Genomic DNA, 19,839 nt, shown 5'->3' with positions numbered 1-19,839 from the left:
GATGAAAAAACCTTTTAAGTGCTAGCATTCTAATCAGTCTGTTAACATCTATAATAGTATCTATAAGGGAAAAGTGAGCTGTGGGACAAATTTCAAACCCTTACTAAGTACTGACAATTCCCCAGCAGTCAGTTGGTAATCTGATAAATTAATTACCAGACTGTTGTTCTCTCTGGTTGCAGTCTTTATTTGTTCCTCTGTTTGCTTCTTGTTGACCTTGTTCCTTTCTTTCCGCTTCTTGACTCCTCCCCTCTTGCTCCTTTTCCGAATTTTGGTTTCCTCCTGTCCATCCGCTCCTCCATCAAGTGTTCGTCCTTGTCTTCTTGACTCATATCCATTTCGCTCCCCGACGTTACTAAAAAAAACATACTGGGAGATACACTGTTTCCTTCCACATCACTGACATCATATGAGGGGTTAGATGATCTACGATTCCCTGATGTTTTCAAAGCTGGTTTCAGGCGTTTCCATCTGCCTTTTTGTGTTTTCAATTGCATACCCCAAGAAAAAACTCTTTTCTGATCATAATCCGCTCTGTCTCTCAAAAATTTCTTTTGTTTAGTGTCCATGATCTTACTTTCCATTACATCTAGATCATCCTTGATGCGTTTATTAAATTTATTATATTCATTATGTTCTTTATATTTCTCATAAGCATTCTCCACTTCCGCTATCACAACTTCTATTCTAGTTTGTTCGTTCCTGTATTTCTTTATTAGAATCTGCATTAATTTGAACGAACAGTGCGTGAGTGCTTCGTACCATTCATCCATGATGTCACTATCCTGTAATTCAAAAGCTGGGAATTTTTTGATTCGGAGCCCTCGAGGTATCCTCTTCACTTCTAAATAATTCTCTAGGGTACTAATCACCCACCACAGTTTTAATTCTTTAGTGGAGGCTTTTTGTAATTTCTTAAATAATGAATGCATATCAGAAGAGATGTCATCCTCACTGGAAGTAGTAGGGGTATCCCTCACTATTTCCATATCAGTATTTTCTTTAAATATAGAGCGCGCTTTGTTTGCTCTCAGCATGTTCGTGTGCTGAGTACTTTCCTGCTCCAGTTCCATTAGTGCTGCTCCTCCCACTGCTGTATATACTGTTATGTGCTATTAGCCTAAACAGCCACCACTTTATAAATTATAATAATGCAAACGCGTACCTGACGGTTCACTTGCTTGTCGAGTATCCAATTCCCGATGTAGTTATAGCGGTCCGTCACCTCAATGGACGCGTGTCTGATAGCTCTCCTGCCCATACCTCCCAACTGTCCCTTTTTCGGAGGGACAGTCCCTCTTTTGACAGCTCAACCCGCAGTCCCTCATTTGTACTGGAAAGTTCCTCTTTTCTCTGCACTGAACAGCCAGAAAAAGAAACAAAGTTTCTCACTTAATTGGCTTTTAGCAGAGAGCCCAGAACAGCTAACAGGTGCAAATAAGATACTTTGTAACAATTTTGAGACACAAAAACACAGTTTAGATAAGGAGAAATATTTTCAAACTTTCATAACCTGCCAAATTTTGTAAAACGAACATGGTAATTAGGGGGTTTGGCCACAGAAAGGGGTGTGGTCAAAAAAATTGCTGCGCTACGTGCGGAAAAAATTTTTTTGTTCCTTTTTTTTACTTCCAAAACGTTGGGAGGTATGCCTGCCGGCTTAGCTGCTCCTGTTGTTAACCCAGCGGCGACACTCAGGCTCCGCTCCATTGCAGGGTTGCTCACAGGTCTGGTGGTTAATAAGGGTCTCCAACGCCATAAACTAGCATGCCATATGAAGATAAGTCTGTAAACATAACACAAATACTGGCGTGTTACATGGCGGAGCTCACCCTTGTTGACGGCTCCTCTCTGGTTGCAGCTCGCGCGAGATCCCGGTATCTCCTTGCCGGCTTGTACTGCACTTCCAATATCTCGCTTACACAGGCGCTGATCCAAGAGCACCCCACTGCTGTAATTGAACATGTGTGTACTTACAATAAAGCCTTATTGATATTATTGGAGTCTCCCCTATTGGATCAGCGCCTGTGTAAGCGAGATATTGGAAGTGCAGTACAAGCCGGCACGGAGATACCGGGATCTCGCGCGAGCTGCGACCAGAGAGGAGCCGTCAACAAGGGTGAGCTCCGCCATGTAACACGCCAGTATTTGTGTTATGTTTACAGTTCAGTTACAGTTGCCCAAGAGTTTCAGGAGCCTTTGTGAAGCATACACTATAAAATATAAATGCTACATTGGTCCCAGCTTTTATTACTACAGCATACTTGATCAGTGGTTTCCAAGTTTAAAGAGTAATTTTTTCACATGCCTAGTTACAAACTGTCCTTAATTTTCAGATATTCATTTACAGCTACAGTGTCAAGGCTTTTGGGAGATTTTTGGCCACACCCCCATAACACTGAGGGAAAATGTTCCAGCTCCTGTTACATAAATAAATGTAACTTTGGAAGACTGAAAAAACGTATAGGTTTTACCACCATCGGTTTATTGCCTATAGGGAAAGCTTTTATGGGAGATTTTTTGCCCAGAGAAGCAGAAATCTCTGGCGATTAATCTCCTGGTGTGCGAGAGTGCAGACACTATGCATTTTCACACCAATATCCAGTCTGGGCATTCATATTTAGATTTCTTTATTTTTGCTTGTCTCTTTGACTCTTCAATTTACCAGAAGAGGCTTTTGTCTGGCTAAACCAGTGGTCCCCAACCAGTGGCTCACGAGCAACAATCCCTTGGATGTTGCTCCCAATGACCTTAAAGGCGGTGTTTATTTTTGAATTTCTGGTTTGGAGGCAAGTTTTGGTTGCCTAAAAACCAGGTTTATGGTTTAACTCCTGTAGACTGCCAGTCCACATAGGGGCTACCATATAGACTATCATATCCTTTATTTGGCACCTCCAGGAAATTTTTCATGCTTGTGTTGCTCCCCAACTCTTTTTAATTTTAATTTTAATTGTAAAAAAGTTTGGGGACCCCTGGCCTAAACCAAGATTCTCAGTTTAAATAAAACAGCCTCCCATTCAATTAATCTACACTTTCGTTCTCCTTCTAATCTACAGTAATAACGTTGTGTCAGGGCAGTAGCCAACAGGGAGATTTTTTGCCTGTGATTTCTTATGAGACTTTAGGCGACAAATCTCCCGATTTACCATTTTCAGGCTTTCATTTTTTCTTTTTTTCCATTTTGTGTCCAGCTGCTTAATTGTTATTAAAGGACCAGTAACATCAAAAAAATTTTTAAAACAATTTATTGTTGTAAAACACCAACACAAATTAAACTTTTAAATAGCAAAGCCTTTAATAAAAAATAACTTACTGAAACTCTACTTCCTCTTCTGTTCAGGAAAAGGTGACACGGCGACCATCCATCCTGCAGCAGTTGATTTCTTCTCCCTCGCTCTCTCTCCTGGCCGCCCTATGCCTAGCGCATGCAGGCCCGGACTGACAATGTAACTGTTCGGGCAAATGCCCGAGGGGCCGCATTATATTTTGTTTAATTGGGCCGTTCCTGAGTGATATCTCACCTTTCACTGCATCCGGTGGGCTCTAGGACCCAGCTCCTCTGTACTAGCTCCCACTATGGCTCTGCCCCTCCCACTCCTCTCTGCTGCCGCGCACGAGTGTAAGCTGGACGCACAGGGCCTCTCAGTCCCCTCTCTGTTCCGCCCGCATCAGCTCAGTAAGTATAGACAGGCTGCAGCACACACACTATTGTAGAGCAGCAGCCAGCAGGTCCACGTCTGCCCAGTAGTTACTGAGGCTGTGGACAGGTGTGGATAATATTGTTTCTGCTGACTGCTGGCCTGCCTGTGCTGAGCCTGAAGCCGTGAATGTAATGCTCCTTGCCACAGTAAAGTGCAATTATCCATTTTTTTGTTTTGCAATGTGCAAACAAAACAATTGAAAAAAAATAGGAGTAAAAGGAGGAGAGGCTGATTTAATAAAAAATAAAGGGGCAAAATTTATAGGAGTGAACATGAAGCAGAATAAAGGAGAGAATGAAAGGAGAGAAAGCTGGAATAAAGAAAAGCTAAATGGTGAAGGGTTATGAGTGAGAATTTGAAAAAAAAAATAAAGCAGAAAGGATCCATCCTCTTTCCTTTTCTTTCTGTATTTCTTGTGACAGTGGGCTGTCATAGTATGAAATAGTTGGTGGCCACTATGTTCCATGAAATGTTGGGGGCTAATGGAACAAGGAAGAGAGAGATACAGTACAAAGGCAGGGTTATATATATATATAATTTTTTATGAAACACCTCCCAATCAATTTGACTGCATTTAGCTGGATTTGAGCAGAAAGTATGTCTCTCTGAGAGATACAGTACAAAGGCAGGGTTACAGCAACAGTTTGCAGGAGAGAAGCAGAGACATGCACTGGAGTCCCTGTGGTATGTCAGTTGGCAACTCTAGAACTGCTGCAGGCTGAGTTATACAGGGAACTCTGAGTATCACTCATGTATTATAAGGGATAATGTACCCCCTACTGTAAATGATATGCAAACATAAATTTAAATGCCCATTGGTATGTATCTTATAGGATGCATTATTAGTTCTCCTTTAGTGCAAGCCCAGAAACTAAAATGTACTCCTTTTGTATTTGTTTATGACTTATAATATAAAAAAAAAAAAATTATATATATATATATATATATATATATATATATATATATATATATATATCTATATCTATATCTATATATATATATATATATATATATAAAATATGCTTGTGTGTATTTACTTGCCGGCAGAGCGCGCCAGACCGAGCACAGCCAGGAGAGAGAGTGAGGGAGAAGAAATCAACTGCTGCAGGATGGATGGTCACCGTTTCTGAACAGAAGCGGAAGTAGAGTTTCAGTAAGTTATTTTTTAATAAAGGCTTTGCTATTTAAAAGTTTAATTTGTGTTGGTGTTCATTTTTTGATGTATACTAACAAATTGTTTTAAAAAATTTTTTTGATGTTACTGGTCCTTTAACTGTATTGCTGCCTTTTTTGCAGATAAAAGCCCTAGCTGGTAATCTGCTGCCTAGGCCGTTCAAATAATAGGTGTTTGTGTTTATTCTCCTTTTCTCTGTCCCCTGTCCATTTTTGTCTGTTTTTACTACTCCAAAGCCTAGTTTTAATCTTTGTTTCCAAAGGCAGAATATTCAGCAAGGGCCATAAATATTTGGATAGAGACATTTTTTTTTTCTAATTTTGGTTCTATACATTACCACAATGAATTTTAAATGAAACAACTCAGAGCAGTTGAATGTCAGACTTGCAGCTTTAATTCAGTGGGTTGTACAAAAAGATTACATAATGTGAGTAGCTAAAGCATTTTTTTTTTAACACAATCACTTCATTTCAGGGGCTCAAAAGTAATTGGACAATTGAATCAAAGGCTATTTCATGGGCAGGTGCAGGCCCGGACTGACAATGTGCCCGTACGGGCAATTGCCCGAGGGGCCGCTCTGTTTCTTACTTAGTGGGCCGCTCTACTGTCCGGGAGTCAACTGCCCGTGCAAGTCCCCTTCCCTGCCCTTTTCCCTGACTGTGTGGAGCAGTGAAACAGACCTCTCTGCAGCCGTGCTGTCTCCTGTTATACGTCTCCTAATAATCCGCTCTCTGCTGACAAGTCTGACAGGCTGCAGACATGACCAGTGGATTGCAGAGTGAACATCAATTAGAAACGGTGTGCTGTTTGCAGCCTGCCAGCAGAGAGCTGATTATTAGGAGAAGTACAACAAGAGACAGCACGGCAGAAAGGTCTGTTTCACTGCTTCACACAGTCACTGAAAAGGCAGAGGGAAGGGGACTTTCTTGGGCATTTCTCAGAGTACTGAAAATTACAAGTTGGCAATACAACAAAAAGGGTGTGGAGCTTGGGTGGGCTGAATTGTCAATCAGAACATTACTGTGTCTATTAAAAATCACATTTGAACATTTTGCCACCCACTCAGCTGGGAATCATGCATGTGTTAAACTGCTGGAACTGGCACTGTGTCCTTTAGGTGATTACTTATTTACTGTTCTGGATTCTCATGGAACTACACTACAGCACTTTGGGGCAAATTCACTAAGCGCTGAAGCACTGAACGCTAGCGTTAATTTGCTAGCGTTTGGCATTTTCGTTACTTCGCAAATTCACTAACGAATGTTGGCGTAGTTTCGCTAGTGTTACTTCGCACCCTTACGCCTGGCGAATTTTCGCTACGGACGTAACTACGCAAATTCACTAACTTGGGCAGTGTACTGAACGCTACCTTTTACGCTAGACTTCCTTCGCCACCTCAGACCTGGCGAAGCGCAATAGAGTAGATAGGGATTGTTTCAAAAAAAGTCAAAATTTTTTCTAAGTCCCAAAAAACGCTGGCGTGTTTTCTATATTATGGGTGATGGGCTGAAAAAGATCGAAATTTTTTTTGGGGCTCCCCTCCTTCCCCCCTACATTTCCTGACTCATGGCAACTTACCTATACAGTGGGCACATGTGTAGGGCAAAATAAAAATTTTATTTGATGTTTTGAAGGTTTTCTAGGCATTTGTAGTGCTGCTACGTATTCCTCCATTGAAATTTGAATTTGGCGCCGTATGCAAATTAGCTTTCGCTAGCGTAACTTCGCTTCACTTAGCGAATCAACGCTAGCGCAACTTTGCAATCTTACGCTACCCCTGTGCGCAACTTCGGATTTTAGTGAATTTGCGGAGCGCTGGCGAAACTACGCCTGGCGAAGTGCAGCGAAGTTGCGCCTGGCGCAACTACGAATGTTAGTGAATTTGCCCCTTAGTCTTCAGGAGTAGTTCAAACTTATAAAGATATAGCCAATGCAGCACTGCATAAAAGTAGACATTTGCCCACAATGATGTGGTGCCTAGGCGTTCATGCCCCAACAAGACCTTCAGCACATGTAGTAGTTCTACAGAATCTGGATAGGGTTGCCACCTTTCAATAAGTACAGTTAAGCGAGAAAGGCAGCTTAACTGCACATAATTTTTGCAGTTTTACCCCAATAAATGTGTGAATGAGTACAAAACCATTGTGTGTTTACATGTGGGCTGCTTTGATTTTTTTTGCCCGGGCTGCTTTTTACTCCCAGTCCGGCCCTGGGCAGGTGTGGGCAATTCCTTCGTTATGTCATTATCGATGAAGCAGATAAAAGCCTTGGAGTTGATCTGAGGGGGGTGGGGTTGCTTGTATGTGGAATATTTTACAGTGAACAGACAATATGCTGTCAAAGGAGCTCTCCATGCAGGTGAAACAAACCATCCTTAAGCTGCAAAAACAGAAAAAACCCATCAGAGAATTGTTACAATATTAGGAGTGGCAAAATCTACAGTTTGAAAGCCCTAGTGAACTCCGCAACGCAAAAAGACCTGGACGTCCACGTAAGACAGCGTGGATGATCGCAGAATCATTTCCATGGTGAAGAGAAACCCCTTCACAACAGCCAAACAAGTGAACAACACTCTCCAGGAGGTAGGCTTATCGATATCCAAGTCTACCATAAAGAGAAGACTGCATGAAAGTAAACACAGAGGGTGCACTGCAAGGTGCAAGCCACTCCTAAGCATCAAGAATAGAAAGGCTAGATTGGACTTTGTTAAAAACAAAAAAAAACATCTAAAAAAGCCAGCACAGTTCTGGAAAAACATTCTTTTGAAAGATGAAATCAAGATCATCCTCTACCAGAATGATCGCAAGAAAAAAGTATGGAGAAGTCGTGGAACAGTTCATGATCCAAAGCATACCACATCTCTATAAAACATAGCGGAGGCAGTATAATGGCTTGGGCGTGCATGGCTGCCAGTGACACTGGGACACTGTTTATCCATGATGTGACACAGGACAGAAGCAACAGAATGAATTCTGAGGTGTTCAGAGACATACTTTCTGCTCAAATCCAGCTAAATGCAGTCAAATTGATTGGGAGGTGTTTCATAATGACCCAAAACATACAGCCAAAGCAACCCAGGAGTTAATTAAAGCAAAGAAGTGGAATATTCTTGAATGGCCAAATCAGTCATCTGATCTGAACTCAATTGAGCATGCATTTCACTTGTTGAAGACTAAACTTTGGACAGAAAGGCCCACAAACAAACCGCAACTAAAAGCTGCTGCAGTAAAGGCCTGGCAGAGCATTAAAAGGAGGAAACCCAGAATCTGGTGATATCCATTAGTTCAAGACTTCAGGCTGTCATTGCCAGCAAAGGGTTTTCAACCAAGTATTAGAAATGAACATTTTATTTTCAGTTTTTTTATTTGTCTAATTACTTTTGAGTCCCTAAAATTAAAGTGGTTGTGTTAAAAAAAAAAAAGGCTCTATTTCCTCACATTTTTATGTTGAGATTGTATGTTCTTGGACTGTGTGAAAGAAAGCAAGCACAAGGAACCATGCAGATAGCTTAATTGGTCCCAGATAACATTTTCCATAGTGCGTGTAAAATGATGTGATATGGAACTTGTACTGTAAGTTATATGTAGCAGGGACTGACTGAAATGTCTCCGTAAATCACTGTGGAATATGTTGTTGACAATAAAGAATAGTAAATAATAGTTCACAGTGGTCAGTGTTTGCAAAATCAGGGCTTCCAGGGGATTTTACATCCCTCAGCTTACCCATGCTCCACCCATGTCCCATCCTTGCTCAACTTGAGCCCTGTCCTCACAAAGCGACACTGGTTTCCCACTGGGGATTATGGATCCTGCACAACCACCTCCTGGTTCTGCAGAACCAGAATAATTGGATAATGATTAATTAAATAAGAAGACATCCATGATATCTGGCATCTGTCTGCTTGACGTTGGGAAATTCCTTGTTTCTTGATTGTACGACATTGTTGGCTAACCTACAGTGGCTCATTGGTTAGTACTGTCCCCTTGCAATGCTGGGTTCTTTAATTCCAGATTGGATGTGTAGTATGTCCTCAACATGTCTGTTTTCCTCTCAGACCACAATTCCTGGTGAAATTCACCCTAATATATGTGTTATGGACTGCAGATTGGAAGCTTAGCTGCGGCTAATCAGAATAACGGACAATCTCTTTTGTGTGTTTAAATGGTATGGCACTATATTACAATGTTATGTTAGCTATCTCTAAAATAAATATGCAGACCTGCTTTTAACAATGTATACACATCGGAAAAAAATCTTAGGAGAGGTGTGTAACCATTTTGCTTTATTATATGGCATCAACAATCATGATCCAACCTGTAAAACTTTCAGCAATAGAAATATACATGTTCTGCACTAGCCTATCCCATATCTTCAATTTTGTTGAATGAAAATTGAATATTCAGGTTTAAGCTACTCTAAAATATAACGTTTGCTTATGCTATGGTTAATCTACAGTTCAACACTGAAGGGTTAACATGCCTACGTGCCGACCCTTGTAGGCCTCTGTACTTGTTTTTCTGTACGACCCTGTACTTGCTCTTCTTAGACAACCTTGCGCAAGTATCATCATGTACTATAAACAATGTTATCAGATTGCCTCAGCCAAAATGTCTAATGCGCATGCACATATTTGTCTCTTTTTTTCTCTCTTGTCCATCCTGAATGTTGTACCTGTTACAGACATGCGCTATGCTAATATGTCACTATATTGGGATGTCTTTACTTATAACCTATATAAGCATATGTTTGGCCTTCAATAAACGGAACTTGTTATTCTGATCCACTCGTTCGTGTTTCTTTGTGCAAGTTCCCTGGATCCGGAATACGAGGCATTGTTGGGCAGCTAGAATCCAAGGTTCCAGTGGCAGTCGGTTCGTTTTCCCCTTCAAACACAATGCCTCTCATAAGTACTATTCACTCCTTGTGATTTTTCACAAGCTGAAACTGAAAAAGATTTTACATACTGAACACTTTCAGGATTTTTACCTGCTGGCTCTGCTGAGTGCTATGCAACACTTGTGCATAATAGTGACCTGTAAAATAGGCTGGAACAATAGAATGACTCAAGAAGAACCATGTCAAGGAAAATCTGTTCTTGAGAGCCACACAAATCCAACATTTAACAGTACATATCTCAAAGAGTACCATAGAGGAGGGGCAGGCAATATTTGACAGCTGAGATTTTTAAATGTGTTTACAACAGCTATGAATGCTTTAATTAAAAAAAAGAATTTGGATTTCATGTTTAATTTAAAAAGGACTTTTATTATAAAGCTTTTTATGTCGGGTAACAGGTCCACTTTAAATATTAGGCAGACTGTGGCCTACATTTTATATTGAAAAACTTTAAGTGCAATGATAAAATAGATGTTTTGATCACTGCATTTGAGGAATGATCAAGGCACCTGAAACTGCTAGCAGCTACTGCCCACTAGAATTGATAGAAAGAACATGCCTTTGCTACTCCAGAGGACTGGACACACACATACTAGTACAACTGTGCTGTTGTGTGATTTTTATTTTGTGTATTGTGGCCCAATAGTCCTGACTGATATCCATACACAATATTGGTGGGTTTGGCAATTCAAAATTTAATTTGCCAGTGCCATTGTATGTGTTGCAGCTCCTATTTATATCCTGCTGTTCCAATGGTTTGGGTTGTTGAGTCAAATGAGCAGAACAATAGAAAGGTGGCCATACCTTGTATAGCAGTGCTCTCCAACCAGTGGCTTTCAAGCAATATGTTGCTCTCAACCCACTGGATGTTGCTCTCAGTGGCCTCAAAGCAGGTGCTTATTCTTCGAATTCCTGGCTTGAAGGCAAGCTTTAGATGCTAAAATGTGTACTGCCAAACAGAGCCTCCACAGGCTGTCAGTCCACTTAAGGGCTACCAATAGCCAATCATCGCCCATATTTTGCATGCTTGTGTTGCTCTCCAAATTTTTCCAAAATGTTTTACATTCAGATCTGGCTCACTGGTAAAAAAGTTGGGGACCCCTGTTGTACAGTATCCATTTGTTAAGGCTGCAGACCAGTTGCCCACATACCATGTGGCGTCAGCTGGTGTATGCCGTCTTTAGGAATATATATTTGCAGAGTGCAAAGAAGTAAATACTTTCTTACGACACTCATTCTGCTTATGCTGCCAGTGGTTCCAAAATGCTGTGATAAAAACACAGATACCAGGTTAGGAAACATCTCTACCAGCACTTAATTACATATGCATACATGTGAAAAAGTTAACACATTTTCAAAACATTTACTACAGAATTCTTGTAACCTGAACACAGAACAAGAAAGTTGGACAGTTTACCTCTTTCCCCATGCAACAAAAAATATAAGCCGAGCAATGATTATTTAATGCACCAGGACACATGCAGACTATGTTTCTCTTCCTTACATGGTTAACGTCCAATGTAAATTTCAGACAATCCATGAACATCTTATTCAGGATCTTATTGATGTTCCCACCTAGAGTGAATGCCCAATGTTGACAATGCTCAAACTCGAACTCATCAGTGCAGGCCGGATCTCGCTGTCTCACCCTCCCCTCCCACCCCATGCTCAGTACATTCACAAAACACTAAGTCACAGAAATCATCTGGAAGTCTCCAGTCCCATGTTCCACACTGGAAGGGATTCACTTCTTTGGAAAAAAAAAGTGTCAGGAGTTTGGTCCAGTCTGAAGGTTAACAGAAATCAGAAAACAGTACATTTCTTCCCTGCCCTCTTAACAGGTGGAGGGCACAACACCGCACGTATTGCTTCATCAAAAACTGTCTTCAGGCCACGCTGGGTCAGTGCAGAGCATTCTAGGTATTTGACAGAACCTTGGCAAACAGAATGACAACCAAATGATATTTGTTATTTGCATACAACAACATTCAGTAAGGCACAGGGTTAGAATAATGGACAAACACTGTTCATAAAATATACCCATTTGAATAAAGGAATATAGTGACAATAAAGAAAGTAATATGTTCATACATGAAATATAAAGGTACATATATCGGGAATAGATATCTATCCAGAAGTGCTTACAAATTTGAGATGCCAATCTGTCATATTGTATCAGAAATTACAACCTGTAAGATCAAACAATATGCTTGTGAGAATCTCCAAAAAATAAACACTTGGCTTTCGGCTTTGTGTTTTAATATGGTCATGGAACTCCTCAGTAACTTATAATATCCTTGTATTTTAGAAGAGGGAGTACGTTATTCAATAGATATTATTTAATAAAAGGAAGCTGCTATACAGCTGGAGGCAAAGTATAACAACAGGCAAATGATCCTGAAAAAGATAATCACTACAAGAATATATGGTCTCTAATCCAGATGGATTCTTGGCCCTCCTTTATTAGCCAATTATTCATGATATAGCTTGAAGGCTAGTTTGAGAACACAATGGCATAGTTGCAGTTCCAGGACTCAAGCCCTCATATGTAATAAAAGGCTCTAATGGGGCTCATTTACCAACACTGGGCAAATATGCACCTGGGCAGAAACCCATAGCAAGCAATCACATTCTTGTTTTATTCGTATTTCTTGCAGTTGGCTTAAAAAAAATAAGAAATTATTGTTATGGTTGCTATGGGTTACTGCCCAGGTGCAAATTTACCCAGTGTTGATATAGGAGTCCTAGTAAGTTTACTCAGGTGCAGTAACCCATAGCAACCAATAATATGTTTTCTTTTAAACAGGTATCCAGTAAATTCTACCTGCTGATAGTTTGGCATAGTTTCTTATAGCTATATAAGTTACAGTTAGGCCCATAAATCTTTGGACAGAGACAACTTTTTTATAATTTTGGTTCTGTAACGCTTTCGACACCCCTTTGTCTGTGTGTGTGCCACCTGTGGCGCTTACCTGATGACACAGGACAAACCTGAGCCACTCCACAGCGGTATTGGGAGAGACTGGGTACCTGGTACTTACTAGCGCAGTGCCTCCACCTAGTGGGTTCCGGGAAGGACCTACGGTTGGCCCCACTAGGAATACGGTAATAACACACACACACTATTGGTTAAACTAAATAACAGTATATATAAAATAAATGGGCACCTAATACATGCAACACTCCTAACCGGTGGCAATAGGGCCTCACTAAATAACTTGCTTGTGCAATCTGTCTAGCTAACTAAGAAAAAAGGTAAAGTCCTTTAATACACAGCCTGTTTATCTTCAGCACTTTTTAGGGTACTGTCCCTTTAAACAGGATACTCACAAATCCTCTTTGGATACTTCAGAGCTCTCTTTAGGTGAATCCAGCACATTCAGGCATACAGTGCGATTACCAGCCCCTTTGGATGCTCAGATAGGAATCTCCTGCTGTTTGTTCCTCCAGTCTGTATTCCTCTCACACTCCGTCTCTCCAGGCACAGTATGTGGCTTCCCTGTGCCAGCCTGATCCAAATGAATGCCTTTGGTGCAGCCTCTCAGCTCTCTGGTCCCACCAGCAGCTCTCTTGCTTCCTTCTCTGTCCACCATGCGGCTCTCTATGCTAGGCTTTCTTCTTTTGCCAGTCTCTGTGACTTCCTTTTCCTGCCTGCCACTCCTTAGCTGCTGTGTCACTTCCTACTGCACTGAATAGCTGGTTGCTAGGTAACAGCTTACAGCACACAGACACAGGCTCTCTGCTCTTACAGGGATAAGTGCAATGATTTTGCACAGATTCCCTACAGTTCTGTACATTACCACAATGAATTTTAAATGAAACAACTCAGATGCAGTTATACTGCAGACGTTCAGCTTTAATTCAGCGGGATGAACAAAAAGATTGCATAAAAATGTGAGGAACTATCATTTTAGGGGCTCAAAAGTAATTCGAAAAATGAAACAACTGAAACTAAAATGTTCATTTCTAAAACTTGGTTGAAAACCCTTTGCTGGCAATGACAGCCTGAAATTTTAAACTCATGAACATCACCAGATTCTGGGTTTCCTCCTTTTTAACGCTCTGCCAGGCCTTTACTGCAGACGCTTTCAGTTGCTGTTTGTGGGCCTTTCTGTCTGAAGTTTAGTCTTCAACATGTGAGAAGCATGCTCAATTGGGTTCAGATCAGGTCCAGATCCACTTCTTTGCTTTAATAAACTCCTGGGTTGCTTTGGCTTTATGTTTTTGGGTCATTATGAAACACCTCCCAATCAATTTGACTGAATTTAGCTGGATTTGAACAGACAGTATGTCTCTGAACACCTCAGAATTAATTTGGCTGCTTCTGTCCTGGCTTCTGTGTCTCATTATCGATAAACACTAGTGCCCCAGTGCCACTGGCAGCCATGCACGCCCAAGTCATCAGGCTGTTCCACGCCTTCTCCATACTTTTTTCTTGCTATCATTCTGTCAGGGGGCCTATCGTCTCCCAGCAGGAGAAGTCCGGACCAAGGTGGAAGCTCAGGGTTAAAGACCAAGTTCGCAGTATCCAAAAGGGATCAGGCGTAATCGTAGTCAAATTCAGGCAAAAAGTTCAAAATGCAGGCAGCAAGGGTCGTGGAACAAGTTCAGGCAAGAGTCAAAGTCCAGGAACACAATCAGGAATAATTTAGGAACACCCAGGAACGAAGGTAGCAATTCCTATAATTGGGATTAACAATCTCCACAATGGAGTATGGGCCAACAAATTATGGAGCCAACTTGGGAGAAGGAATCTTGAGACGAATGTTCCTCGTTGAAAGCCATACTTTGTCCCCAACTTTATATAAAGGAGAAGATTTCTGTCTTTGGCCAGCATAATTCTTGTGGGACAAGGAACTTTTCTCCAAGTTGGTTTAGTAGCCGACCAAATGGCCAACATGGGCTACATGATCATCGGCTGGAACATCAGACAAGAGGAAGTCCTGAGGGAAAGATTGCGGATGTTGTCCAAACACGGTCAAGAAGGGCAATCTACCAGTGGAGGCATGACAAGCGTTCTGAGCAAACTCTGCCCAGGAAAGTAGATTGGATTAGATTCTTACACAACAATCGCCACAACTTGGACACAACTGGGAACCTCTGTCAGATACAATCTCCCCTGGAAATCCGAAGATAAACTGAATGAATAACTGGGAGAGTTCAATGGCAGAGGGAAGTTTACAAAGAGAGAAGAAGTGTGCCATCTTGCTGAAGCGGTCAATAACTAACCATATTACAGTGTTCCCCTTGAAAGGTGGCAGTTTGACAATAAAGTCCATAGCTAACTGAGTCCATGGATGGGAAGGAATGGGTAGAGGTTGCAATAGCCAGCTAGGGCGAGAATGACTAGATTTAGAAGAGGCACAATTGGCACAGGCCTCGAGAAAGTCTTTCACATCTTTCCGTCACCAAAGGAGACGCTTAACAAGCTCAAAGGTTTTTTGGACACCTGGATGTCCTGCCTGCTTGGGACCGTGGCTTTGCTGAAGGATGGGTATATGGAATTCGGGTGGCACATATACCATGCCTATGGGTGTCTCAGCAGGACTGAACAGATAGGATCTGGCTGGAATAGGAAAGCAATGATCTTTGTGGGGGGGAACAATTGGTTCTTGATATTCACTGATGCGACAATGCTTCGGGATACGGCATCTGCCTTCTGATTCATGGAGCCAGGACGGTATGTAAGAACAAAGAGGGACTGAAAGGCCTCCAGGACGTGAGGGGGCCAGGCATTAGGTTTTCCTCCCTTCCGGATGAGAGCCAAGACAGGTGCAATACGGGAAGAGAACCCCTTGATAAACAGTCGTTATTTAACGAAACCAACAAATCTTTGTATGGCCTTGGTGCACGTGGGGAGAGGCCAGTCTTGGATTGCAGTGACTTTAGTAGGATCCATCTTGAATCCCTCATGAAAGATAATGTAACCCAGGAAGGGAAACTTGGGCACCTTGAAGACACTTCTCCAGCTTGGCAAAAAGGGAGTTTTCTCTCAGACGGGAGAGAACTTCTTTCACCTGTGTTCAGTGACTTTCCAAGTCTTTGGAGAAGATTAACATGTCATCCAAGTACATGACTACACTACAGTCTTATCAGGTAACAGAATCTGTAAAGGCACAAGAAATCAATGAGAATTATTTTTGGGCGCAGGTTTGATGCCACCCAGGTAACATTCGCCAGTTCTACCGGAGTGTGGAGATCTTCCAAGCTTTGCAGGACAGTCATTGGCAAAATAGGATTTCAAATTAAAATTACGTTGCTTTATTCATACCTTTAAAATTTGTATGCTACGGTACAGTGCATGATGATCACCACTGACGCGTTTCATGCCCTATGGCACTTCCTCAGAGTGTTACAGATTTTCAAAAAGACACAACTTTATAGCAAGTCTAATGGCCAAACGATTTACATAATATGTTTCTTAAAGGTGTATTACACATATACAGACCACATTTAGTCCCGCTCCTATATCCCCTCGTACAATCAATAAGGTTTTTTTATATATATATATGTATTCATAAAAACATCTTAAGTTATTAAAAGAACTCTTTTTGTTTTCATGTATGTTATTTGAACACTTTTGGGGATGTTAAAGCAGAATAAATGGAGAAAACAAGTAAAACGAAGTTCGACACCTACAAGAGATATGGATGAAACCCAAGGAGTAACTTTTTTAGTAACTACCGACAGCGAAGCAGATACAAGTCAGGAAGTAAAAGAAATAGAAAAGGTGAAAGGCAAAACGAAAAAATCTGGAAAGAAGAAGCAGAACAGATATGGAAAACCGGAAGAAAACATAGAAGTAGAAGAAACCATCAAAGAGAAAAAAGTGAATCTGAGAAAAGGTCTAAGAAATATGGAAACACAAAAGAAGAAGTAGCAATTGACGTCCAAAGAAAATCTGAAGAAGATGACTTAGTTATTAATTTGTCATCATATATTTTGACTGAATCTGAAAGATCTTTGTTAAATAAGGGCTTAACATTTTGCCCAACTAGTCATTTCTCGCTTTTCTCTACTATAGTGGATCTTAATAGATTCATGAGATCTATATCCCTTAAAAGATATTTTAAGAATTTTGATAGTACCTGCCAAATTGATACACTTAATGTCAGTGATTCTAGGATAGAGGGTATGGAAAATAATGGAGAAAATTTTGCCACACAGGATGTTATTCAAGTATTGGCAGACCTAGTGGATGCCAATGCAATGGATACATCAAATGAAGGCAATATAGTACATACTGATTTAAAACCTAAATCCACATTTTACCCTATAGGACAAAATGGACCTTTTTTGGATCGTTTCTATAAATTGATATGTGAGGATTTGAAAAAACTTTCTAAAAAGAGAGAAAATCCTAACATAAACAAACGCCAATATAACAATCTAACAAAAAAAGAATTTGAAGCACTAAGGTTACTAAAAGATAATGAAAGTATAGTCATAAGGAAATCTGATAAAGGGGGGTCTATAGTTATCTTAGATAGAGTATACTATGAGACAGATATAACGAATCAATTAAAGGATATGAAACAATATCAACTTTTGGAAAATGATCCAACAAAGGTGTTTCAGGTGAAACTTAGAAAAATCTTAGAGTATGGTAAATCAATGGGAATACTCACAACTAAGGAATTTGAATATATTTGGTGTGAGCATCCAAAAATTCCTATTTTCCACACACTCCCCAAGGTTCATAAGGGATTGGAGAACCCTAAAGGTAGACCAATAATAGCAGGTATGGGGTCCCTTAATGAGAACCTTGGAGAGTATGTGGATAGATTATTACAACCTATAGTCATAAATTTAGATTCATATATAAAGGACAGTGGAGATGTTATAACTAAATTACAAGATGTTATTTGGGAGGATGACATGATTTGGCTAACTTTGGATGTCACAGCTTTGTACTCTTCAATAGAACATCAATTAGGCCTACAAGCCTTGTACTTTTGGCTTTGTAAATCAAAACTCTATTCAAGAGAACAAAATGAATTCATCTTGGAATCTGCTCAGTATCTCTTGAACCATAACTACTTTATGTATGATGGGCAATATTATCTCCAGAGATGTGGCACTGCAATGGGAGCTCGTTTTGCACCATCGTATGCGAACCTATTTATGGGATGGATTGAAGAGTGCCACATCTTTGGAGATAAAACAAAATGGGATGGACAAATATTTAAGTATTTTAGGTTTATCGACGATTTGATTGTTATTTGGAGGGGAAATACTGAACAGATAGATGAATTTGTGTCATTTTGCAACAATAATGAATGTGATATTGAATTTACATATAAGATCAGTAAAAAAAGTGTAGAATTCTTGGATATACAGTTTACACAAGAAGAAGGTAAGATCGTGACAGATGTGTTTAGAAAACCAATTAGTAGAAATTCCCTCCTGCTAAGGACAAGTAATCATCCAGAGCCGCTTCTGGAGGGCATCCCGATTGGACAATTCCTTAGGTTGAGAAGGATTTGTTCCACTTGGGATGCCTTCCAGAGGGCGGCAATGGATTTGTGGGATAGGCTAGCGAAGAGGGGATACAGCATAGAAACCCTAAAAAAAGCATATGATAGAGCGGTTTTGAGTGATCGAAACTATATGTTAAAGGAGAGCAGTAAAAATGCAAATAAACATAAAAATAAGAGATTTGAAAAAATAGATAAAGAAAAAGTCTATTTTGTGACAGATTATAGCAATGAGGCAACAGATATAAAAAAGATAATAATGAAACACTGGCATGTGATCAGTGCAGACCCTTTACTCAATATTAAATAGCCATGGTTTACATATAGGAAAAGTAAATCAATTGCAAGTCATATATCTCCTAGTATGCTCCCTGAAAGAAGAGAACATAGAAAACCGAATTGGCTTACAAATACAGGTACTTACAAATGTGGAGCAAGGATCTGTAAGGCTTGATATTATATAAAAGTATCAAAGGGGTTCAGGAGTTCAGCTACTGGTAAGGAATATGAGTGTAAATCCTATATAAATTGCAAAACGAATAATGTGATATATCTGGCAACATGTATATGCGGTTGCCAATATGTGGGTAGAACAATGCGGAGAATGAAGGATAGGATATTGGAACACATAGCAAGTATAGGGAGAAAGGATGTCTCATCTGCTATAGCAGAACACATCTTGATCAAACATAATGGCAATGATAAATGTATATCCTTCCAAGGCATAGAACATGTCAGATTGGATAAAAGAAAGGGGGATTTGGAGAAATTAATTAACAAGAGAGAAACATGGTGGATGTTTGCTTTGGAGACTGAAAAACCAGTTGGCTTAAATAAAGATTGGGAGACTAGATACTATATTGAATAGAATAGTTTATAGAGAGTATGATTCAAGGCTTCCCCCAAGCCAACATCCACTAAATATTTGAAACATCCCCAAAAGTGTTCAAATAACATACATGAAAACAAAAAGAGTTCTTTTAATAACTTAAGATGTTTTTATGAATACATATATATATAAAAAAACCTTATTGATTGTACGAGGGGATATAGGAGCGAGACTAAATGTGGTCTGTATATGTGTAATACACCTTTAAGAAACATATTATGTAAATCGTTTGGCCATTAGACTTGCTATAAAGTTGTGTCTTTTTGAAAATCTGTAACACTCTGAGGAAGTGCCATAGGGCATGAAACGCGTCAGTGGTGATCATCATGCACTGTACCTTAGCATACAAATTTTAAAGGTATGAATAAAGCAACGTAATTTTAATTTGAAATCGTGTTCGAGTGAATCCGTTAAGTGTTGTGATATAGAAGAGAGTTCTCAGGCCAGGAACCCGGATTCAGAGACATGTGATGTCTGGAACCAATCAGAGATCCCACACACTGAAGTAAAAATTTTATTGGCAAAATAGGGTTTGCTGCCACAATATAGGTATAGTCCAGTCGGCCGTCTCCCGAGTTTCTCGTGTTCGGAAAGGTGCATCCGATGCGTAGATTCCTCCAAGGGGAGAAGAAACAGAAGCAGTAAGGAGCGCTCTCAGAAAGTGTGGTGCCAGGACAGGTAGGAATCTTCTATTACACTCCT

At 40.3% G+C, this 19,839-nt stretch overlaps 1 protein-coding gene across 2 annotated transcripts in view; it reads right to left on the bottom strand.

The window, feature by feature from the left end:
* Nucleotides 1-11,062: 11,062 nt before the first annotated feature.
* The window catches only part of LOC108700975 (ras-related C3 botulinum toxin substrate 3), a 116,255-nt gene continuing 107,478 nt past the window's right edge, over nt 11,063-19,839 (bottom strand). For both annotated transcript variants that reach the window (XM_018235049.2, XM_018235050.2), the window contains exon 6: nt 11,063-11,705. In XM_018235049.2, coding sequence (XP_018090538.1) covers nt 11,575-11,705 — 131 coding nt within the window. In that variant the 3' untranslated portion in view covers nt 11,063-11,574. The remainder of the gene's footprint in view (nt 11,706-19,839) is intronic.

This window comes from Xenopus laevis, chromosome 9_10L (assembly GCF_017654675.1).
Source record: "Xenopus laevis strain J_2021 chromosome 9_10L, Xenopus_laevis_v10.1, whole genome shotgun sequence".
Lineage (NCBI taxonomy): Eukaryota > Metazoa > Chordata > Amphibia > Anura > Pipidae > Xenopus > Xenopus laevis.
This window is presented reverse-complemented; position numbering and strand designations above follow the sequence as displayed.